Below are 25,018 nucleotides of genomic sequence, written 5' to 3'. Positions count from 1 at the left end.
TGAAAACATCCTCTTCTCCCAAACAGCTAACCAAACCTAATTTATCAAGTAATCTTTCCATTCCTACTGACATGTGAGGTCACCTTTGACATATCATTAATTTACATGTGTATAAAGTATGTTTCTGGGCTACTTATCCTATTTATTTATTCTACTGATCTATATTTCTTTTGCTTAAAAAAATATTGATTTGGCAGCACTAGGTCTTAGCTGCGGCCTGCAGGACCTTTCTTCATTGTAGTATGCGGGTTCTTTAGTTGCAGTATGTGGGATCTAGTTCCCTGACCAGGGATGGAACCCGGATCCCCGGCCTTGGGAGCACAGAGTCTTATCCACTGGGAAGTCCCACAGAGTCTTATTCCACCAGGGAAGTCCCAATCTACTTATTCTTAAATGAGTAAGTCACTGTTTTAATCATTAAAATGTGTTTTGATATTTCATAAGGAAAGTTTCTCCCCACCACAATCTTTTTCAAAATTTTAACATTCTTCTCATTATACTTCCTGACAAATTTTGGAAAAAACTTAGCTTCCAAAATAAATTCTACTGGGGTTTTGGTTACAAATACATGCTTAGTTGCTCAGTCAACAAGTCTGAGTTGACTTTGCTACCCTTTGGACTGTAGCCCTCCAGGCTCCTCTGTCTATAGGATTTCCCAGGCAAGAATACTGGAGTGGGTTGGATCTCCTCCTTCAGGGAATCTTTCCGACCCAGGGATTGAACCCGCATCTCTTGCATCGGCAGGTGGATTCTTTACCACTGAGCCACCAGGGAAGCCCTTTGGTTACAAATAGGACAAATATAAATTATACTAGGAAGAGCTGACATCTCTACAAATTCCATAGTTTCCATCTAGAAACAAAGTACGTCTCTCCATTAACTCATCTGCTTTCTATCAGTAAAGTCTTATAATTTTCATCAGGACCCTTTTATCTCAAATACCACCCCCCAAGTCACTCCTTATTCCTTTACCTTACCCTGTGTGTGTAGTATTCATCACTTTAAGAAGAATAAGAAAAGCAGCTGATATTTGGGGGGTTCACTAGATGCCAGGCATTATTCTCAGTCCTTTTATAAACATCATCTCACTAAATTATTGCATCAGTATGAGTTGGTACCTATTATTTCCATTTACATATAGGGGGAAAAAAAAGTGTGGCATAGAGAGACAATTAGGTCATAGGTCATAGAGACAGAACCAGGTTCAAATCCAAGCAGTTTTATTCTGGAGTCCTTTGTCTTATCTCAAATCAGTATTTTTATTGATACTGTACAAAAGAACGAGGAAACCTTTTATCTGCTGACATATAGAGATTGCCAAGATGGTTGGTTAAGTGAACAAGATTCTTTAAAAAAAATATATATATATATATTTTTTTTTTTTTTTTTTTGCTGCATCAGATCTTAGTTGCAGCGTGTTAGATCTTTTTAGTTGGAGCATGCAGGATCTTTTTCTTGCAGCATGCAAACTCTTGGGCTTCCCTAGTGGCTCAGTTGGTAAAGAATCCCTCTGCAATGCAAGAGACCCTGGTTTGATTCCTGGGTCTGGAAGATCCCCTAGAGAAGGGACAGGCTACCCACTTCAGTATTCTTGGGCTTCCTTGGTGGCTCGGATGATAAAGAATCTGCCTGCAGTGCGGGAGACCTGGGTTCAATCCCTGGCTTGGGAAGATCCCCTGGAGGGCTACAGTCCATGGGGTCGCAAAGAGTCAGACATGACTGAGCGACTTTAACTTAACTAATACAAACTCTTAGCTGTGGCATGTGCCATCTTGTTTGCTGACCAGGGATTGAACTGAGGCCCCCTGCACTGGGAACATGGAGTCTTAGCCACTGGACCACCAGGGAAGTTCCTGAAAAAGCAAGAGTCTGCCCTATCATTTGTATTAATAGTGGGGAAGAGGGTAATATTCCACTATATGTATATTTGCTTATATATGAAAATGAAATATTTGAATAGACGCAGAAAGGAATCAGTGAGTGGTTCTCTCTCTTGGAGTTGAGCAGGGACTCGACAATAAGGGGACAGGAACAGGAAGCAGCCTTTTTGCTTTTTTTGTCAACCAAGTATATTATCTCTTCAAAAATTAGGTAAAATTTTAAATTTAAAATAAAATACACAGCAGACACTCAGTAAATGTAAGTGAAGGAGTAGAGATTTCACAGAATCTCTTATTAAAGAACACTTATTTGGCTGTGTCGGGTCTTAGTTGCAGCATTTGGGATGCTTAGTTAAGGCATGTGGGATCTAGCTCCCTGACCAGGGATGGAGCATGGACCTCTGCACAGGGAGCACAGAAGTCCCTCACAGATTCTTACAAAGGTATTTTATGGTCTTGTTGCTGGACTGACTAGGATCTGTTTTATGGTATAGTTTCAAGCTGGTTGCTGATATATAAGACAATATATTGTTGATTTTTATAATCTCACTCCCAACACTTGTATTCCTTATACAGAGACTCTTTTCCAGTGACCAGGGCAGGGCAGGGGTCTAGGTTCGTTCCATAAATGTGTTCAGACAGTGATGAAAATGAGGAACAGTAAGGATGGTGGTGAAGGAAAGAGTGTATTCTCTGTGTAAAGACACTGAGTTCCATTAAAAAAAAAAAAATCACTGTGCAGGCCAAATAAAACAAGCTCACAAAAGAATCCAGCCTTTGGGCCGCCAGTCCCTGGCCTCTGCTTGCAGTAGTCGCTGTTCACTCATGCTTTCCTCCACCCTCTTCCCCTCAGCTACCCCACCCGGGTTTTCCAAAGCCTTCCTCCAGGCCCACCTGCCCCCAAGGGCTCCCAGCTCCTTAAGTCTGCACAGGGCTTCCTACCCTTCTCTGGGCTGTCGGGTTTAGAACCACGTTGGGCTCTTTAATAAGCAACTTCAGACAGTTAATCCTGCCTTGCTGGGCTCTTCCCACTCTTTTCAGCATCCTCTGCTTCTGTGGCTAGCAGACTGCGGTGACCGTTCAGCACCCCCGCCGTTCTTCCTGGGGTCTAGGAGCAACTTGAACTCAGCAATCAAGTCTGATTCATGCCCGACTCCTGGCGCCTGGCACTGGAGGCGCTTAGGAAACCTTATCTGCTGAGTGATGAAGGCTGCCGGGCAGATCTTCTTGGCAGGCATTGCAACTAACCCACGCAGTCAAAACCCTGATGGAACTCTGTAGAACCAGTCAAAGAGAACAGGGCCCCTGTCCCTCCAGGGACCAGGCAGAGCCTCCACAAGGGCAGAATCCAGTTTTTACACCTGTCACATAGAGCAAGCCCTCAAAAATAAATTTATTGGCTGACAGACATGATGCTTACCACCTATACACCCACAGGAGAGACAAAAAAATGATGTATGAAGGACACCAATAAGAAGAGGGTGAGAAAAGTATCACAGGGCTTCGTGACCCTGGAGCACCCATGTAGCCCTTTACTGAAACATGCAAACTTTTACCCCTAAATGAGAATGACTGCCATCAACCCTCCCAGAGCTGTGTCAATGTTCATATTTTATTGTTGTACATTTTATTTATGCTAACTGGTACAGCAGTCCTCCCTTTGTAAAGATGTAACTCGCCCAAGATCATACAGGGAGTGTGACTTGCAGCCAAAACTGGGACACTGATTTTTTTTTTTTTTTTTTTTGCCACATCAGGCTTGCGGGATCTTAGCTCTCTGACCAGGGATCCAACCCATGCCCCCTGCAGTGGAAGCATGGAATCTTAACCACTGGGCCACCAGGGAAGTCCCTGGGCCACTGATCTTTTTGTTTGTTTGTTTTCTGCTTTAATATTTATCCATTTATTTATTTGGCTGCTCTGGGTCTTAGTTGCAGCAGGTGGGATCTTCGATCTTTGTTGCAGCATGCGGGGTCTTTAGTTGCAGCATGTGAATTCTTAGCTACAGCATGGGCTCTAGTTGCCTGACCTGGGATCAAACCCATGCCCCCTTCAGTGGAAGCGAAGAGTCTTAACCACTGGACCACTCGGGAAGCCCCTGGGACCCTGATCTTTGATTCTACCTCCAGCGTTCCTTCCTGGGAAATTCCAGGTGGGAACTCTGAAGAGGTGCGTGAGGTCTTAGCCCCCTAAGCAAGGGCTGAACTCGTACCTCTCACACTGGAAGGTGGAGTCTAAACCACCAGGGAAGCTCCTATGCTTTTTGTTTTTGTTTTTTTAATTCTCTGGCTATACTGCAGAAGACAAATGAAAGGGAACTAGGACTCAGGTAAAGACAGCAGACTGAGCTATCATACATACGACCTCTCCCACACAATACGTAGATAAACTAGAAAAAATATCACATTAAAAAGTAAATTAGTAAAATGGAGATAAACTTGAAAGCATCTCTAGGTATCAGAAAGCTCCTGGGGCAAATGAGAGTTGAAGACACAGGCTATGGGACAAACAAATCAGACATGTGCTATAAGGGACCAAACCTGAGGCCACTGTGTGTGCACCATGGATCTGGAACTGAACTCATGGCCAGAGCTGCAGCCCCAAACCTTTGGTGGTGACTAGAGAGAAGCCAGAGTCTCTGGCTTGGGCTACATGGGTGTGCCAAGGTCCCCTACTACTCACACGTGCGGAAGCCCTGTCCTGGAAAACCGGGTAAAGCTTGACTGGGAACCAATGACCCCGTAGGGCCTAGCAGAAATAACCATAAAACTGTCCCAACAGATGCCTCCCTAATACAAGGCATATGCAGGACCCCATGGAATACAATCACCACCAAAGATGATCTCACAGACAAAAATGACAAAAGGTACAAAGAAATCAAATGCTATGCAAAGAGCAGATTCAACAGAGTGAAATACTTCAGAAACTATAAATAACAGTCCCCTGAAAGGGGAACTGAAGAATGCTCAAAATATTCAACAAGATAAACAAAGGGATAGAAGCCACAAAGCAAAAATAAGACACCATAGAAAGTGAGTTTGTTGTTGTAGTTTTTTAATATTTACTTATTTATTTGGCTGTATTGGGTCTTAGTTGCAGCATTCAGGACCTTCATTGCTGCATGGGAGATCTTCATTGCAGTACGCAGGATCTTTAGTTTTGGCATGTGGGATCTAGTTCCCTGACCAGGGATTGAACATTGCCCTCAGGGCCCCCACATTGGGAGCACAGAGTCTAAACCACTGGACCACCAAGGAAGTCCCAAGCAAGTGAATTTTAAAAAGAACTAAATAGAAATTCTAGGAATCAGGGTATGTTTAAACACAACTAAAGAGAGAGTTAGTGAATGGGAAGATGAAACTGAGAAAATCACCTGGAGTGAAAACACAGAAAAATAGACAGGAAATATAAAAGAGAGATGAAATAAAATGGCAAGCAGAACAGAAAGTTCCACAATGCATTTAATAAGAGTTGCAAATGGGAGAATAAAGGAAAAAAGTCAGAGGCAAACATCTCCAAGAGATAGAGTAAAAGCTAACACAAGTCCCAGGAACAATAAACTAAAACACCAGCGTACAGAGTGTACCACATTGAAAGAAAAGAAAGAATCTTGAAAACTGTCAGAGAGAAAAGGTAGATTATCCACAAGGGATTGACAATTAGATTAACTGTCTGAAGACAACAGAATTGCAGCTTCAGAGCACTGAAGAAAAATAACTAATCTAATCCTGTTCCATCTGTTATTCCACTTCCATCTCATATCCCAGCAGCTCAGGAAGCATGAGGAGGAATGATCAGGCTGGTGGCTTTGGGAACAAAAAGAACAAAAGCCAATTCTGCTGAATGGGCACTAAGGAGAAACACCCAAAATATCAGCAAATAGTCACCTAATCTGGCCTTGGAAAAAAACGGAATCTTAGGCAAAAAAAGGGCTGTAGGAAGCATAAATCTTCTGGCTAAAAAAGTCTCAACAAAAGAGAAAAAGGAAGCAAAAGAAAATGGGCAGAGGAGGATCCTCAAGTAGAGACTAAAGGAGACTTAACAACAGAGCTAGAGTCTAAAAATGAAGATATTTCAGTCTCCAAAGTGGTGGGAGACAAGGCAGTCTTAGATCAGTCTTAGTGGTGATTCTTACAAACCTTTCTTCTACAACTCCAAGAAGCAAGTTGCATAACTATTGCAGAAATGGCAAGTTTTCTGGAATTCTAGAAACATATTTTTAAGAAGCTTGGAATCCCACCATATCCCATGCTTGAATACATCTTTCTTTCATATTTATTTATTTGGCTGTACTGGGTCTTAGTTGCAGCATGCATTTTTGATCTTCATTGCAGCTGGATCTTTTTAGTTGCAGTATGCAAACTCTTAGTAGTTACGGCGTGTGGGATCTAGTTTCCTGACCAGAGATCAAACCCAGGCCCCCAGCATTGACAGCACAGAGTCTTAGCCACTGGACCACCGAGAAAGTCCTGAATACATCTTTAAATACAAAAGTGCAACTGCCTTTTTAAGAGGTAAAAGTTGTGTGCTGGTTAATTTCAGCAAGACCAGAAATTAGTGGAATGTTGGGAGGTTTGTTAGATGTAAACTTAACATTCCGTAGACTGTGAAGGGCATTATACAAATCTCCTGAAATACACACAACCCAAATGACAGTCATTTAAATGATCCATTTTTCATAATTGTGCTTTTCCCTACTATATCACCTCTGTGTCTTCTATATGGTCTTTTTGTCTCCTTATCAGACCTGCACACTCTCTGTGGCAATACCATGCAAGAGAAAGTCTGGAATTTCCCCAAATCTGTTAATGTGCTGTGGATAGAATGTGTAAGACATCATATCCTGTGTTATCAGGACATTCCTCACAAAAGGCTTACAAGTTAGAAATATTTGAAGATTCTGAGCTCTGGTGTCCTCTATTTGTGGATAAAAAGTTTCTAAATTTTAAGCTGGAACAGAGGGTGAGTAATTCTTTGGCAGTTTGGTAGCTCTATTGTGTAGGCTTTTTAATACTGGCCTAGGAGCTGATGTTTGTGTAGTGACCACCAAACAGGTACGTACTGATAAAAACAGGATGGGGGGAAAGGATGGTGAAATACAGACATCTTCACACATATAAAGGCTATGAGAGTCCACTGCACAGAGCTGCTTACAGAAAGAGGTGTAAGTTCAGAAGAACTTCCCAGAATAGTTCTGTTTATATATTCTAAAAAGAACATTTGCAAAACCAAACCAAACCAAACAAAAAAACACAGCATCACCGCTGAAGCTTTATACTCTTGACATTATCCTGACCACCCGATGAGCCCGAGGTGGAAGCCAGAGGAAACAGGTGGGATGCAGTTAGCCCCCACGGAAGCCCCACCCCAACACCATCAGGACCAGACCAGTGTGAGTGGAATTTCAGTCCAGACCTTTCTCTGAGGCAGGAACCGTTCTCTGAACTCTGCTTTTCACCAGGTAAAGATCCCAGGGCCCCATCCCACTCCTTCCACTTTTGTCACCTGCGGCTGGTCAACCAGCACATGGGTGGGCTCTCCACTTAGGCCCCCTGCGGTCCCGGGGTGGGGGGGGGTGGACAGAGCATCTCTTACAGCTCCCTGGGCACTGCCCCCTCCCTGCCCCTGGGCTTGGCAGGGAGGTCACACTTGTCCGAGGTAATTTACCAGGGCAGGAGGTATTTTTAACTGGAGATGAGAAGGAATTATCCAGAAATGACTGGCTGGCAACAGAAATCTAAACCCCAAGCCCTAAGCTGGTGATTCCACAATTAAGACACTGATACCACCCGGGCACTCGGCTCCCTGTGGACCCACAGAAAATCTGGTATAACTTCACTTTTCTAGCAAGAAGAAAAAGTTATTTTCTCCTTCTTCTTTGTTCAGACATAACATCATCAACACAGCTCTTTAAATATCTATGCCAGGAGGCTATATTTAGTGACTGTTTGGCCCTTAAAATGAGCCTGATTTCCTGTGGCAAAAAGTTCTCAGCAACAAGGAGAGCGGCCTGGAGAATTCCGAAGCACTGACAAACAGCGTCAGAGCTGGAGATGTTCAAACAGTGTAAGATAGGAGTTGATTGCTTTTTCTGGAGAGGTGACTGGCACCCAAGAGAGAGGAAGAAAAAGCTTAATAAAAGGGTGCTTGGTCTGAACACTCCCAGAGTCATCCCAGAGGACAGCCTGACACCAGGCAAGTATTTGGGCCAATAATCATATATAGTAAATATTGTCCTCTTTCAGAGGGGCAGGAGGGAGATCTGTTAACTCATTCACTCACTCAACCATTTCCTCACTCATTCAGTCACCCACTCATTCACTCACCCATTTCACTCATTCACTGGTTCACTCATTCATTTACTCACTTGTTCACTCATTCATTCACTCGCTCACCCACTGATTTGTGCATTTCCCTACAGGCAAACCCTATGGTTTACAAAAGCTCTAAGTCATGGGGTCAACAAGACATACAAACCATGAGACTAAGAAGGGTGTCCCTAGAGAGGGTCCTTGGAGGGACACAAAGCAACGGCTGCGGGGGACCTGCAGGGTGATGGTCACTTCCGTGGGGGCCAATCGAGAAGGTTTCACAGGAGGGGAAGCCACCACTGGCATTGGCTACTGCTCTGGGCCCTCTCATTCAATTCCCTCACTGAGCCCAGATGTCAGTACATTATCCCATGTACTGGGAGCTTTCCCAAGCCTCGCCCCCTTCCCATGATAAGTAACCAAACTGGAACTGGAGCTAAGCTTGTCTGACTGCAGCAGGTGGAGGCTGGCAGCAGTGCATCCGCAAGACCGCAGACCAGGTCCTCCACTGCCATTTCTCCCTCTGAGAGCTGGTTGGGGGAGCTCAGAGCAGGTCTTCTTTGGAGAAGGCACCTCGCCCTGCTGCCTCCCCTGATGCAGCCCAGACTCTCCACGCTTTCCCTCCTCAGACCCCACTGTCCCACCCCTCCGTCTGTGGGGTCTCCAGGGTGCCCATGATGACCCAAGGGAACAGTGGAATGCACATTTACTCAGCCCTGACTAATGTTTGCCAAGCAACATGCCATTCTTTTTTTTTTTTTTTTAACATTTTAGTTTGAGATAATTTTAGACTTTCAGAAGAATTGCAAAAATAGTACAGAGTTCCCGTACATCTTTGCCTGGCTTCCCCTTATATTAACCAACATCTTATATAACGCTAGGAAAAATCATCAAAATGAAGAGATTAACTTTGCCACAATGGGCCCTGTGCTCAGTCGTGTCTGACTCTTTGCGACGCCTTGGACTATAGCCCTCCAGGCTCCTCTGTCCATGGGATTTCACAGGCAAGAATACTGGAGTGGGTTGCCATTTCCTCCTCCAGGGGATCTTCCTGACCCAGGTATCAAAACAAGTGTCTCCTACACTGCAGGTGGAGTCTTCACCTGCTGAGCCATCGGGGACTAAGCCCAGAATTTAGGGAACATTCCAGACCACCAGTGAACCTGAGTAAGTCTCAGGACAGGGCAGGCCCACCATGAGGGAAGCCCTGCATTTATTCCCGCCTGTGCTTCCTGACTTTCAGTCAATTCCCTCGAGTGCAGACACCATCAGGATCCTATAGTAACTCTGGGGTTTCCCACCTGCCTTTTTTTTTTTTAAATAGACAGCACAGCACTTACTTGATAAAAAACAAAAAAATTTTTTAAGGTTAAGTAACTTACACCTATGATCTTCAAACTTGGAACTGCACCAAAGAACTCCATGGCCCGGCAGGAAAGAATGTTTTGAACAGGCTGCTGAATTGTTTTTCCAGGAGAAAATGTCTGTGAATAAGCGCCAAGTGTGGAAATCCAAAGTTTTCTCTATGGCCACAGAAAGCACAGATGAAATAACAAGTGTCCCTGTAGGTTTAAAAGGGTGGCCTGTCTGGGTTCCACTGGGCTTCTTGCTGTAGCGCATGAGTTACCTGTTATTAATACCATCCTGGATTAGCTTTTATCGCTGCCGTAAAAAACTATCACAAACTGAGCAGCTAAAAACCACACCCGTTTATCATCTCACAGTTCTGTTGGTCAGAAGGCCAGTAAGATCTCACTGGGCTAAAAATCAAGGTGTCAGCAGGACAACATTCCTTACTGGGAGCTCTGGGGAAATTTCGCTTTGAAGGTTATTCCGGTAGTTGGTAGGATCCAATTTCTTGCTGTTTGAGACCTGAAGTCCCCGCATTCTTGCTGCGTCAGCTAGGGGCCACTCTGAGCTCCTGGAGGGTTCCCTTGGGCCCTTGCACGTGGGCCTCTCCCACTCAGAGCCAACAAGGGCATGTTAAATCCTTCTCCCATTTGGAATTCTTCTGGCTTTCCCTTCTGCCATGTCTCCCTTCCACTTGGCAGTCAGAGAAGGTTCTCCCCTTTTAAGGGCATGTGATCAGACTGGCCCACTTGGACACTCCAGGCTCCTGTTTCTTTTTCTTTTTTTTTGGCCATGCCACGCAGTATGTTGGATCTTAGTTCCCTGACTAGGAATTGAACCCATGCCTCCTGCATTAGAAAAAGGGAGTCTTGATCACTGAACAGCTAGGGAAGTCCCTTCTCTCCATATCTTGAGGTCCTTAATTACATCTGCAGAGTCCCTTTTGCCATGTAATAGAAGATATGGCTATGTTGATGGTGGGGGCATTTTCTACCTGCTACATCACACTTCTGAGATGCAGAAGGAACACCAATCAGCCCACAGTAGAACATAAATCAGGAATCCTGGCTCCTAGTTCCCATCCAGGTGTACACTGTGACTGCATACAGAACCACCTCTGTCCCTCCCACTGAATTCTCCACTCCTAAAACATGCTCACATTTATCCTACCAGTGTTGCCAAAACTTCCATTTCAGGTCAACATGACACAGATCAAATGCATTCACTTTGGTGGGGAGCACCTGCCCTGGGTGAGAACTGGGCCCCTTCCCTCCTCTGTTGCAGCAACAATCAAACACAATCAGGTCCTTAAGATGCATCATTAGTTCACTCAATAAACATCTCCCGAGATCCTTCTGGGTACTGAATCCTGTGCATGGGGTGCAAAGGCCTACAGAGTAGGCTAAGCTATAGCGGAGCTCACAGTCCAATGTGGGACAGACACCCAGATAAACAAGTTAACACAGAATAGACAGAAGTATATATACGTGCTAAGTCGCTTCAGTTGTATCTGACTCTTGGTGACCCTCTGGATTGCAGCCCACCAGGCTCCTCTGTCCGAGGGACTCTCCAGGCAACGATACTGGAGTGGGTTGCCATGCTCTACTCCAAGGGATCTTCCTGACCCAGGGATTGAACTCACTCGCGTCTCATATCTCCTGCATTGGCAGGTGGGTATTTACCACTAGTGCCACCTGGGAAGCCCAACAGACATAAATACCATTCACTAAATCTGCCTGGAGAAGGGAGGGGGACTTTCCACAGGAGTGGCCATGAAGGTGGGACTTACCGGATGGAAAGAGTTTGGCAGGTGGATAAAGTGGGAGAGGAGTTCTGGGCAGAAAAGAAGCCTGCCACCTGGAAAAGCCCAGGAGTGGAGAAGCCGTGGGTCATGCTGGGAGAGTTCTAAGGTGCTTGCTGGGGCTGGGCTACAGGAAGTGTGGGGGGCGGTGGCTGGACATTAAGGCTGGCAAAGCCTGGCTCTGTGTCATGCCAACGAGCTTGGGTTTCAGCTTAGAGTTACGCATAATAAACAGAGGTTTTTAAAATCTGGAGTGATATAAACACTTGGACCTCTTAAAACCAAACACTGGCAGCTAAGGCAAGGGCAGAACTTATAAGGGTCAAGATTGGAGGGCAGGAGGGCCAGGTGGGCCGTACAATAAATAGCTAAGTCTTGAGATGAAGGCCTGAACTCAGGCACAGGCAGTGGTGGAAAAGTCAGGGTGATATGAGATGCAGTCAAGGAGACAAGAGCAGTAAGACTCGATGACTAGCTGCAGGGGTCTGGGCAGAAGAGAGGGGTCTCTTAGAACGAGTGGGACAATTCCAGGTGGAACAGCCTGGGACGGTTCATAAACTGAGATTCTCTAAAACTGAGAACAAAGAAGAATGAGCAGGTCTGTGGCGGGAGGTGGAGTCCAGGTTTAGAGGGACTGGGTTTTCCTTCCCTTCCTTCCTTCTTTTTTCATTGCTTGTGTTGGATTTTTCTTGGCAGTAACAGGGCCTCGGCTGCACAGGGAGGTCCCATCCTGGAATAAGGGCCTCAAGGGAAGCAGGAGATGGCAAGTCACTTCCAGGCATGAGTCAGGGAGATGACAATCAATCGGAAGTCCCCAAGGACCACCCACAGTTACATCAAAGGGACGAGGTTTCCAGGGTCCCTCTGGGCAGCTCCAATTATGCTCACATGATCCCAGATTCAAGGACTGTAAATCAGGGTTCACAGTTCAGAACTGGGACCAAAAATGACTGCTGCTCACTCAGTCCTTCACCAAAAAGATGTTATCCTTCATTCCACAAACCTGTATCGAGAGTTGCTCAGGGCCAGACGCTGTGCCAGGAACTTGAGCTGACAAAGCAAAGGCACTCGACGTATATTTTTTTTGAAACTTCCCAGATGGCTCAAGTGGTAAAGAATCCTCCTGCCAATGCAGGAGACCCAAAAGGCGTGGGTTCGATCCCTGGGTCAGGAAGATCCCCTGGAGTAGGAAACGGCAACCCATTCCAGTATTCCCATCTGGAGAATCCCAGGGACAGAGGAGGCTGGTGGGCTACAGTCCATGGGGTCGCAAAGAGTTGAATACAACTGAGCAACTGAGCACGCACATGCCAACCCTGGAGAGGCAGAGCTTTGGGCTCACCCGTGACTCCAAGGGAAGCTGATCTTGCTCAGAGAAGAAACCACAGTACTCACACTTTTGTATCTTTCTGAAGGATTATGGGAAATGAGAGGGAAGAATACAGTATCAGTTAAGCCAGATCCAAGGAACACCAGAGAAGGTATATGCATCCAGGCCAGTACGGGAGAGGGGACCCATGACAGCCTAGTAAGACACATTAACACACAGAGCAACTGTCGGGCCTAAGAACTGTCACCAGGGGTCGGCCCCAGGGAGCGTGCATCCAGACAGAAACCTCAAAAAAACCACTGTTAGAAGGTCAGCGTTTCTGCCACGTTCCCAGGTGACAATCCTCAAGCTCCCAGATTCTCACAGTGGCTCATCACGCCTCATTGTTGTTGTTCGGTCGCCCAGTCCTGTCCGACTCTGTGCGACCCTCTGGACCACAGCACGCCAGGCCTCTCTGTCCCTCATCATCTCCGGAAGTTTGTCCAAGTTCATGTCCATTGCATTGGTGATGCCATCCAGCCATCTCATCCTCTGCGCCCTCCTCTCCTCCTCTTCTTCATCATATCTGGCTTGATCTAAATCTTTGGAGCAGGAGCCAAGACTGAGGTTCTGTGGCTGCCATCTGGGTCTTTGGTTTATTCAAATGTGCTTTCTTTTGAGCTTAGAGACACGCTTTCTTCTCTCATTCTCTCCTTTGAGAACTTCTCTCTAGTATATTTCGTATTTAACAGGCATCCTGAGCTGGGGCTGGTGTAAAGCTTTCTGCTAGACACTGGGGCAACTCAACAAAAGATGAGTGAGGAACGAGGCCCCGTCTGCCACTGAGTAAGGGAGACATGAGACACACGTCAACGGGAGCTGAGGGCACCGCGCTAAGCGTGGCCTAATGATAGGTGTCACCCGCCCCGCTCCGTGTTACAGCGGCGCTCGGAGTGTGCAGCTTGTAGACGCATGATTCATAAATCAAACACTTCCCAGCTCTAGGGCAGCGTCAGAGGCACTTTCACGGGGGAGACTGTGTTTGAGAGCGACCTCAAAGGGTGGGTGGATATCTAAATGGCAGGTTCTTACTTAGCCTCCACAAGACAGTCTCCTACTCCCTGGGAAGAGGCTTTTTATAATCTTTTGTATTCTGAAATATATAAATAGAGAGAACTGCACGAAGCAAAAAAGTACAGCTTAATGAATTATCATAAACCACCATCCAGGCCAATACACAGATGGACGGCAGGACCACAGGAGTGCCCCTGTTCTGAACACCCTCCCCCTCACCTCTCCTGCACTCAGAGGTGACCTTTATCTGGGCTCTTAGAATAATCAGTCCCTTTTTTCTTTACAGTTTTATCTTCTTTGCAAGCACCCCTAAGTCCCAGTTTTGCTTTGCCTGTTTTTTGAACTTAATATAAATGGAAGCCTTCAGAGTTGTCCTTCGGGAGTCTGTCTCTCCCGCCACCCCCAACATTATGCTTGTAAGAGTCACGTTGTGACTTAACCCTGGGGGTCCAGTGGTTAAGACTTCGTCTTCCAATGCAGGGGTGCAGGTTCAATCCCTGGTGGGGAGATGAGATCCCACACGCCTCACAGCCAAAAAAAAAAAAAAACATAAAGCAAAAGCAACATTGTGACAAATTCAATAAAGACTTCAAAAAAAAAGGTCCACATCAAAAAAAAAAAAAGAGAGAGAGAGAGAGTCCCCCATGCTGTTGAGGGTAACTATAGTTTGTTCATTTTCACTGCTGTATAGTATCCCCATGAGAGACAAGATCACGATTTACTTATCCATCTACTGCTGATGAGCTCTTGGGTTGTTTCTAGTTTGGGGATATTACACAACACAATTATGAATAAATATTCTTCTGTAAATACCTTTTGGTGCATGGGCACACATTTCTGTTGGGTATATTGCTTGGTGTGGACTTGGTGGGTTATTGAGTGTGCAATCTTTAATCTTTAATGTTGTTGTTGCTCAGTCACTAAGTGGTGTCCACCTCTTTTGCAGGCTCCCCTGTCCTTCACTATCTCTTGGAGTTTGCTCAGATTCATGTCCATGACTTAGTGATGCTGTCCAACCATCTCATCCTCTGCCACCCTCTTCTTTCACCTTCAATCTTTCCCAGCATCAGGGTCTTTTCCAATGAGTCAGCTCTTCACATCAGGTGGCCATTGAAGCTTCAGTTTCAGCATCAGTCCTTCCAATGAATATTCAGGGTTGATCGCCTTTAGGATGGACTGGTTTGACCTCCTTGCAGTGCAAGGGACTCTCAAGAGTCTTCTCCAGCACCACAGTTCAAAAGAATCAGTACTTCGGTGCTCAGCCTTCTTTATGGTCCTATGCTCACATCAATACACGACTACTAGAAGAACCATAGCTTTGACTAGACAGACAACCAGGCTGTCTTGAAATGCAGCTGCACCAGTGTCCAGCCCCATCAGCAGTGCATGAGCACTTTCATTGCTTCACATGCTTGCCAACACTTGGCACTGTGAATTTTTTTCCCGTTTTTATTTCTTTCATCCTGATGGACATGTAGCAATTTTAATTTTTACCTCCATGCTTACTAATAAAGTTGTACACCTTTTTATATGTTTATTGGCCATTTGCTTATCCTCTTTTGTGAAGTTCCTCCTGCTTGTTTCTCTATTGGGCTGTCCTTTCTGGGTTTCCTTTTTTTTTTTTTTCAACATGTTCTGGATACAGGCTTTTCTGATAGTTGCTGCGCTGTGCTGTGCTGCGCTCAGTCGTGTCCGACCCTTTGGGACTCTATGGACTGTAGCCCACCAGGCCCCTCTATCCGTGGAATCCTCCAGGCAAGAATACTGGCATGGGTTGCCATTTCCTACTCTATCTGATAGTTGTGCTGTGCTATGCTTAGTCGCTCAGTCATGTCCAACTCTTTGCGACCCTATGGACTGTAGCCCGCCAGGCTCCTCTGTCTTTGGGATTTGATGTGTTACACAACATCTTCTGGGAGGAATTTCAAATGTCCAAATAAGTCAATTGAAAAAAAATCTAGGGAGTAAAAAAAAATCTCTGTACCTTTTTGAAGTTACCAGCCCCGGCCAGGCTTCAGCTTTAGGGGTACAGAAAAGAAAGTGTACAGTCTGAGATCAGACCCACCAGGTTCCAGCCTCAGCTCCTCGGCTACTTCCTGGGTGCTCCCAGGCAAGCTACAGAATCTCTCTGGGCTTCAGTGGCCACACTTGAGAACTGACCAAAATTACCTACTGCTTGGTTGCTCCGTGGCTGAAAAGAGGTTACTTGTAAACGTACTTTGAAAACTTGACACAGTGATAGTTAAAAGAAGTGACTGGCCCCACACTGGGCTCCTGAACAGCCCGCCCAGCTTCCTGGGCTGTCTCTGAGCACTAATAGCAGAGGTGGCAGTAGCAGGCGGTCTTTCAGATCCAAGAAGATGCACGCTCTCTCCCCCGCGGGCTGTGCCAGACGACACCTTGGGTCCCCAGCCCTCTCCCCACAGCGTCAGACTTCACTGCCCACGGCTGGGAACAGGGCTCCTCCCTGCCTGCCCAGACAGGAAAACAGGAAGCAGTCACCATCCTGCCAAGAGGTGGGGCTGACAAGTTCCCTTTCCTAGGTGGGCACCTCTCCAGGCCGTCAACCCTTCTGGATGCAGGAGAAGCCCTGGCTGCTGGCCCGTGGTGCGCCGCACGAGGCTACGCCCTGTGCCCCACCCATGTCCCCCGCATACTTGGTCCTGAGGTAGTGGAATTAGTGGGCCCGCAGATGGGGAGCATAAAACAAGCCTCATCAGTGCCTTGCGAGTGAGGAACTCTTTCAGTGCCCAAGTGGGGCCGGGGATCTTCTCTCCTGGACCACATGGACATACCCCAACCCTTCCTAAGGAGCAGCACCATCCTTTCATGAGCCCCACATCACTGGTACCCGAGCCCCATCCCACAAACGGGGCGTTTGGGAACCCCTTTCAAGGCAGCAGTTGAGAGCTCAGAAGAAACATGTGTCCTGATTTTAATGTGAAAGCCTGCTTACAGGAGTTCTAAAAGCTGAAATATATATATTTTTAAAGCTGAAATATTTGAGACTTGGAAGGACCCTCAGAAATCTTTCCAGCCTCCTCATTTTGCAATGAGAGATGCAGGGGCAGAGCCAGATTTCCTGTTCCTGTACTCATCCTGACATCCCCAGACTTCCTGTTCCCACAATCATCCTATCATCTCTTATGCTCTGCCCCAAACTCCAGCACCTACACAGAGGCCAGTGCCCTTGGCCATGTCCAGGGGCCCAGGACACCAGGCCAGTTTCTCTCCCTGCCTGGTAACCTTTTCTAGCTCAGAAAGATCTGACCTGAAGCAGAATGAAGTCCTAGGAAGTCCAAGACCATGGTTTGGATATGTTTATAAAGTGTTCTGAACTTGATGGAAATTCAAATCATCACCCTTGAGCCTTAATTCTGTTTCCAACCCCGTCAGGCTCTTTCCTAAGTGAATTCTCCAACCGAGCTCTCAGGAGCTAAGTGATGTACTTCCATGGTACCCTGGGTGCCCAGGCTGGCACACAGGGCAGGCATCTAGTGAGATATAATCATCAGGAAAACTGAAGGAGATGGAGAGGGAAGCTCCAAAATGTGCAAAGAAAAGCGTTCTGCAAGCGGAGGCCTGCCTGCGGCCCCGGGCTGCTGTGGATCCTCTGACTGTACATTCACATGTCTGGCAAACAGGCCTCAGTGCCTGCCTCACGCAAGGGCCTGCTAAGACTCAGACCCTGCCCTCAAGAGCTTCCAGTCTTAGGACTTCCCTGCTGGTCCAGTAGCTAAGATTCCGCGCTCCCAATGCAGGGGGCCTGGGTTCGATCTCTGGTTGGGGAACTAAGATCCCGCAGGCCACAACTAAGACCTGGTTCAGCCAAATAAATAAATAAATACTGGGGGAAAAAAAAAAGAACTTCCCCAGTGTGGAAGGGAAGCCAAGATGTGAACATGGATGAACAGGAGAGACATGCAGGCAATGGCCCCTGCACACCTGAACCATATCACAGGAGCTGCCTGGTGGAGGACGCTCTGTAAGTTAAGGCCTGCAGAGGACAGGGATTAGGGACCCTAAAGGTACCACATCCTGCAGGGTCTCTGGGAAGCCAGCACAGGTTCTTGGAAAAAGCGAGTTATACGGGCAGTGCTGGGCATTAGGGACAATCCACCGGTCATCAGGCTCTTTGAGGGGGCAGGGAGGATGGGATAACAAAGATGCAGGCAAGAGGAAATAGGGCAGGGACAGAGAGAAGCCAAGGAGGGAAGGACGGGAGAAACATCATAGAACAGAGTGTGGCAGTGTGGGCAAGAGGCAGGGAGGGCTCTGGGTGGATCCCGGGAGATGATTGCAGTCATGGGGGCGGGGCTCAGGTGTTCACAGGCTGGGGAGACCCAAGTGGAGTTTGGGGCATGAGTGGTTTATCAGGGGGCAGATGTCCAATGGGAAGTGGTCATACAGGCCAGGAAGTCGGTGTCATGGGGGTGAGAACAGAAACCATCAGATGGAAGTGAGGGCAGAGGAAGTGGACAGGAGGTAAAAGAGAAGTGGGGTGAGGGCAGAGCCTTGGGGATCCCAAGTTTCCCCAAGGGGAGGAAGACAGACGAGAGCCAGAGGGGCCCAGGTAGTGCCACGGGGCTGGCAGCTGGAAAAGCCAGGCTTGCAGGACGATCTTCCCGGCTTTGAGTCCCAGCTCTGTCATTTACTCACTTCAGTCTTGATCTGGTTATTAACCCCTCTCAGCCTTAACTGCCTCATCTATAAAACAGGGTGGGGTTCTGGTGGCTCAGATGGTAAAGAATCTGTCTGCAGTGCAGGAGACCCAGGTTCGACTCTTGGGTTGGGAAGATCCCCTGGAGAAGGGAATGGCAACTACTCCAGTATTCTTGCCTGGAGAATTTCATGGACAGAGGAGCCTGGCGGCAATACTCCACGGGGTCACAAAAGAGTCAGACGTGACTGAGTCACTACCACTTGGGCTAATCCGTAGGCTTGTTGTAATGATTAAAAGGGGAGGTCTGTGCAAAGCCTTTACACTTGTACAGAGTGAGTGTGATCAGTGCTGGCTTTTCTCATTAGTATCATTGGGAGAAAACCAGAAGAGGGTGAAACCACGGAGCCAGAGAAAGCTCTCAGTATCCTTTCTAGTTTTCAGTACCAACTAAGGGTGCAAGAGGGGGACAGGAGGTATACAGAATCTTTTATGTTAGAAGCCATTTCGGTGTACCAGGTCTGAGAACCACTGATCCCTCCAGCTCAACCCTAAAATTTTTCAGCTTGTGAACTGGAGGCTGAGCATCTGCTGAAGATCATGTTCAAGATGGCAGATGATGTAAACGTGGAGAAGAGGCCTTGCCATCTGATTCTGAAGCCCTGGCTGGTCTATTTGCTTGCTGTGTGACCTTGGAAAAGCCACTTGGCCTCTCTGGGCCTGAGCTATCAAATAAGATAATGGCTATAAATCACTTAGCAAGTCCCTAGCGCGCAGCAAGCCCTTCACAAATATTTGTTTCTGTCTCCTGGCCCTTCTCATTATATGATTGGTTAGCATCCTTTACTCTGTCATGGGCTCCATCCAAGAGATTGTGACTAAGGGTTTGTCCCTTCCTCTGTGTTTCCAGAGCCCCCTGCTCTCCTCTGATCCCAGCATTCAGCTGCCACAGAGTACAGCAGCTCAAACTTCCGTGTCTGGTTGAAATATAGGCTCTGATGCAGCAGGTCCTGCCCTGCTACTGGCTCCAGTGTTGCCGGTGCCGTGGGTCTTCTGTCCCCCTTGGAGGAGGCCCGCTGTGGCCGGTCCACCTCCCTGCTGACTCATGAGCTCCTCTGGGGCCAGTCTCTTTATGTTACTCATCTCTGTGTCCCCTTCACAGTATGTACTCACTAAGAGGATGTTGAAAAAACAAGCAAACCATGGAGAAAACCAGTTTCCAGCTAAGTAAATACAGACAGGACATTTTGTCTGTGAGTGGCAACCCTCCTGATTCATTCCAGAATCGCCCTCTTGGCTGACATAAGGACACTGGTGGACAAGGCCTGAGACCTAGAACCAGGGCCTAGAACCCAGAGTCTTGGGTTTGAATTCTGACCCTTTCACTCACCAACTGGCGGTCCTGGGCAAGTTACCAAGCTCTCATCCATAAAATGAGGGTGATAACACCCAACCACAGTGCAGTCCCAACAATGCTAAAACTTTATAAACTGTTAAGTGCTCCAGGCTACATATCATTATTACTGTAGCTTTTTTGAGGGCAAGAACTACTTTTTATGTCCCCAGAGCCTGAAGGGTGCTGGTGATGGGCTGAGTGGGGGGCACACCGGGGGTCTGGTTGGAGCCGGGGGCTGGCAGGGACAGTGATCACGTGAAGTATGAGGATGATCCCAGGACAGTTGAGGAGGGAAAGCTTCCTGGAAGAGGCTGACAACTGGTGGGAGGTCTGAGGGCACAGGCAGCTGGAGCGCAAGCCCGACCAGAAGGAAGGCAGGGAACTCAGAGTCCCTGGAGGGGCCTGGGGCAGGGCCTCCGGCTGAGAGTGCAGACAAAGCAGGACCAGGAGGGAACTGGGGGCCATTAAGAAAGAACACCAAGTAATTGCAGATGTGCCCTGTGGCCCAGAGCTGAGTTCCACATCCAGGCCAGGCATCCTGGCCAGGGCCAACCCATTACTTTGGACCCGAGACTCCCGTCACTTCACCACTAACACCAGCCCCAGGCCCATGAGGAGAGAAGCTAGGGTGAGACACCGTCCCGCCCGCAGGAAGCACACAGGCTGCTGAGGGTCACAGGGAAACGGGGACAGGACAGGGAGCAGGTGTAAGGCGCGAGGCGTGTGGAGGTGGGAGGAGCCGATTCTGCTCTGTCCACCTTAGCTGATGAGTCTCATCCACACCCGCTTCCAGACCATACCTTTTCTCCTGGAATGCCCCATTCCTCCTCTCTACCCAGCAAGTGCTGGCTCAGGCTGAAGGATGGCATTCAAACCTTGGAGGGTTCCCACCCTCTTCGCACCTAGACAGCCTGGACTTTAAGCAATCACTCCTGGTAATCACGGCATTAACTAGGAACACTTCTGTCCCTCTACTGAACAGTTTAACACAGCCTGCCTCAGTACTTGGCCTTTTTTCTGGTCCTCTCTCCCCCTCAGATTATAGCAATCATCATTGCCACAGTGCTCCCCAGTTTCCAAAATGCCTCCATGTATATTATTTAATCAAGTTTCCCACAATCAACCTGTGAGGTAAGTAGTATCCTTACTTTGTAATAAGGAATCTGAGGCTAAGAAAGGTTGGACAACTTGCCTGGGGCCACACAGCCCCTCCATGTGCCCGACTATCAAACTTCAGCCTCTTTCAGCTCCCATACCAGTGCTCTGCCCAGTACTCAGAGGCCACACAGAGCTGTGGTTAAAGGTTGGGATCACGACATGCTGTGTGGCCTTGGGCAACTTACTTAACTTCTCTGTGCTTCAATTTCCTCCAGGTAAAATGTGGCTGATACCTCATAGGTCCTTGTCAATATCACTTCACAGGACTTTACTGAGATTAAAGAAGGTGATATAATAAAGTACTCAGAACAGTGCCAAACACTTAATTAGTTACAATCATCAGTCTACCTTCACTGATTCTCATGGTCTCTTAACTCATTAAATTTTTTTTCTAACTCATGTTCATATGGCTCAGACAGTAAAGAATCTACCTGCAATAAGGGAGACCTGGGTTCGATCCCTGGGTTGGGAAGATCTCCTGGAGAAGGGAATGGCTACCCATTCCAGTATTCTTGCCTGGAGAATTCCATGGACAGAGGAGCCTGGCAGGCTGCAGTCCATGGGGTCGCAAAGATTCAGACACAACTGAGTGACTCACACACATACATTGGATAAGTAGTCATTAAACAATACACATTTTTGCAGATTGACTGAGGTGAGGTTTTAGGATTATTCTCTTTCCTTTTCTTCACTCTCTTACTCCCCTAATAGTTTCAACAACAGAGAAACTCTTTTCGTGATTCATTCTACCTCCCTTAAACACACACACACACACACACACACACGGTCAAACCTGGCCAATTATCAGTGTCCCACAGAATGTAAAATACTGTCCAACATTGACCTAGACTCTCCTTGTTGGGACGTCCCTGGATAGCCAGAGAAACTTTCACAAACCTAATTTCTATCACTATAATGGGTCAAACTCTTATGTGTATTTCTCTATTGCTCCAGTTTTTACTGGAGACTTAAGAAGGAATGAATTACCATTTATTTTCCTTGTCCATTACAAGAAAGATTTACACTGTTTCCTGGAGCAAGAAGCCTTGTGTGCCCAGACAGCTAGATGAGGGCATAATGCCCACAGCAGACAAGTATCTTCCTTCCTTTCTGGGGTCCAATCCACAAAAGCAGAGAATAAAGCGTAAACCCAGCCGGACCCTGGGAGAGAGAAGTGAAGAGCCTTCTCTCCCATCCCATGTGGGGTAGGATGATGACCTAGGGAGGGGATACTGCCTATTTTACACCACCCAGACACACCTGCGAAGGGCCAGAGGTGCCTGGAAAAAGAAGAGGAGGAAGTCCACTGGGTTTTCATGAAAAACTTCCTTCTTTGCAAGATTCCCTACACACAACACTCAGTCAGGACCTCACAATCTTTATCTAAAACCCTACTGCCCTTCCCTCACATGGTACTGAGTTTGGGGGGGGGGGGGCGGGGAGCAGAACAGAACAGGAGAACCAGCTTCTGGCAGCGGAAGCCCCCTGGATCTTCAAAGGTTCCACTCCTAGAGCAAGAGTGAGGAACAAACCTGCCCATACAACTTTGGCAGTGGGATTAAAAGAAGCGCTGTGCCCTTTGAAATGGATTTTGCATACAAACGAGCCGATGAACACCATAAACATGTCAGCTTTATTCAGTCCAATCAATACACCAGGCATTAAAACTCTGAGGTAAAAATGGATTGTGGCTTTTTGTTGATGACAGTGAGAAATTTTGGCCCCTAGCCCTGCTCAGGCTGGACAAACAGGGCAGGCTGCCTATTAGCTGTCAGGCACATCTGGGGGGGGATGAAATCAAAACCCCGATTCAGGGTTCTGGGCACTCCAGGACAACTCAACTTGACCAGCATCGGGGCCACTGGTCCAAGAACCTCAGTTTCTGTCCCTGGGCCGGCCCCCTCCTCCAGCCCCGGGTCATCTTCCAAACTCTGCCACACATCGCATTTCCTACATTCCTTCCTCCCGGCTCAGACCCCTTCAGTCCGGTCCTCCGAGGCCGACAGCTGGGGGTTGGTGTGAGCCAAGCTAGAGGCACAAGGAAGGGGATGCTAGGGATGGGGGGAATGTCAACGCAGTCCTGAAGTGATCGAGCGGAGAGGACAGGGCGCCCCAGCCTTCACATTCCCGACTCAGCGCCCCACTCTCCGCCGCCACACTTGCGACCCCCAATGGCCCCCCAGGGACCTTCCCCAGCCTAGGCGCACCCCTTCCATTCGGCCCCCTTTTCGGGTTCCTTCCCCTCTCACCGCCCCCGTGACCCCTGCCCTGCCCCGCAGGGACCGGCTCCAGTCGGTTGCGCCGCGCGGATCGTGCCAGCTGATCGGAGCCGCCCTGCCCTCTCCCCCAGGCCAGCCGGGATGCCCCCGGGGTCCCCGACCTTTCCGGATCGCCCTGACCACCGCACCAGATGCCCCCTCTTACTCCGTCCTTCCCTGGGCCTGCAAGATCCCTACTCCCTTCGAGTCCCCTCCAGGACACTGCGGGATGCCCTAGCCGTGCACGACCCGGGGTGTCCCCCCCGCCCCGGTCCTCACCTGAGTCCGCTCAAAGCTCTCCCGCTCCGCCGCCTCCATCCCCGCGCCGACCCCACGCCGGCTCAGCACCTTCGGCAAAGGGTTGGGGACCTGCTTCATGGAGCTGGCCATCCGGTCCATGTCGCCGCGCGGAGCCGAGTCAGGGGCCCTCGGCCGCCCCGGGATCCCCACGGCGCCGCCCGCCCCTCCCTATCCACTGGGATCCGGCGCTAACGGGAAGGCGCCCGCCTCCCATTGGCTGAGAGCGCTGCTACTCTGCCGAGGCCCCGCCCCCGCCCAGAGGCTTCCCCGTCCGCCCCCGCCCTCTCCAGAGCCCCCGCCCCGGCCCTGCCCTGCCGGGCCCTCCGGACCGTCAGGCGCGCCGTGACTGGCTCGGAGGCCTGTCGGTCACCGGCCTCCACCGCCCCTGGCGGGGGCGGGCCTGACCTGCCCTGGCCCGCCCCTTCCCCGAAGCCCCGAACGCGGCTCTCCCGGCCCCTGGCTGCACCCGCGCGTTCCCCGCGAGCCGCGATCTCCCAGTCCCCCCACCCGACCCCGGGCGCTGCGAGGTGCCGGCTTGGTTGGTGGGCGGGGGTCAAGCTGGTGGTGAGTTGGGCCTCCCGCAGGGAATCCGGGCCCGCTTGGGACGGGCTGTTAACTCTTTTCGGACCGGAGACAAGAGAGCGCGCGATGGACCAGCTCGGCGGCCCGCGTCCCAGGATGCGCTTGCCCTAAGGCCGGGCCTCCGCAGGTTGGCTCAGCGGGTCGCAGACCTGGCCGCCGTGGATGGCTGCTCCCACTCAGCTCCCAACGCCTCCCTCGTCCTGCCCCTGCCCCGAATCCCAGCCCATCCCTTTTGTAATGTTCGCAGACCAGGGAGCGCTGGGCTGGGTCAGTGGAAACTTCTCGACACCTTTCCAAACCTCTCACCGTCTGGATCTGGTCGGGATGTATTCGTTGGTAGAAACCCATGTGGACATTTTAATGCTTATTCCCGACTCTGGGACACCCCTCCTGTCCTGCTGCGTCGTCAGCCAAGGTACTGACGACAGGCGTGGGGGGGATGGAGTGCGATCCTTAGCCGAGATGCTGAAGAAAGTTAAAAGTTTTGTTCAAATGCCAATTTTAATGTTTTAAAAATAAATGCTTTTTGCAACTCAAAGTGAAGAAAGGCGTTACTTTTTTTTTTTTTTTTTTTGACTAAGAGCTTTTGATAAAAATTCACACATTCAATAGAGAAGTGGAAGAGGGGGTGGGCCTATGTAGGCGCTGGGGAGCCTCTGCCGGCTTTGCCAGCTGGCATCGGGTGGATGGGATTCTGGGGGCGACGGGAAGGAAGGGAACCAATGGGGAGACTCCGGCAGTAGGTGAGAGACCCCGAGGGCCTCCACTAGTGAGCCAGGAGAGAGTTCAATCCTGTGGGAGGTTCTGTGAATTAGTTCAGTCGCTCAGTCGGGTGGGACTCTTTGAAACCCCATGGACTGCAGCCCGCCAGGCGTCCCTGTCTATCAATCACCAGCTCCCAGAGCTTAGTCAAACTCAGGTCCATCGAGTTGGTGATTC

At 48.8% G+C, this 25,018-nt stretch overlaps 1 protein-coding gene across 6 annotated transcripts in view; it reads right to left on the bottom strand.

Moving 5' to 3' along the window:
- HIP1 (huntingtin interacting protein 1) overlaps positions 1-23,690 on the bottom strand; it is a 133,197-nt gene extending 109,507 nt beyond the window's left edge. For 5 of the 6 annotated variants that reach the window (XR_014073325.1, XR_014073326.1, XM_081557844.1 and 2 more), the window contains exon 1: positions 23,477-23,686. Coding sequence is in view for 4 of the 6 variants with exons in the window: in XM_081557844.1 (XP_081413970.1) it covers positions 23,477-23,596 (120 nt within the window). In the remaining 2 variants the exon portion in view is untranslated. Of the gene's footprint in view, positions 1-23,476 lie in introns of all 6 variants that reach the window. The other variant, XM_081557845.1, reaches the window with a different exon arrangement.
- Between the last annotated feature and the right edge of the window lie 1,328 nt (positions 23,691-25,018).

Source organism: Giraffa tippelskirchi, chromosome 13 (assembly GCF_054371585.1).
Source record: "Giraffa tippelskirchi isolate mGirTip1 chromosome 13, T2T-mGirTip1v1.2.pri, whole genome shotgun sequence".
NCBI lineage: Eukaryota > Metazoa > Chordata > Mammalia > Artiodactyla > Giraffidae > Giraffa > Giraffa tippelskirchi.
This window is presented reverse-complemented; position numbering and strand designations above follow the sequence as displayed.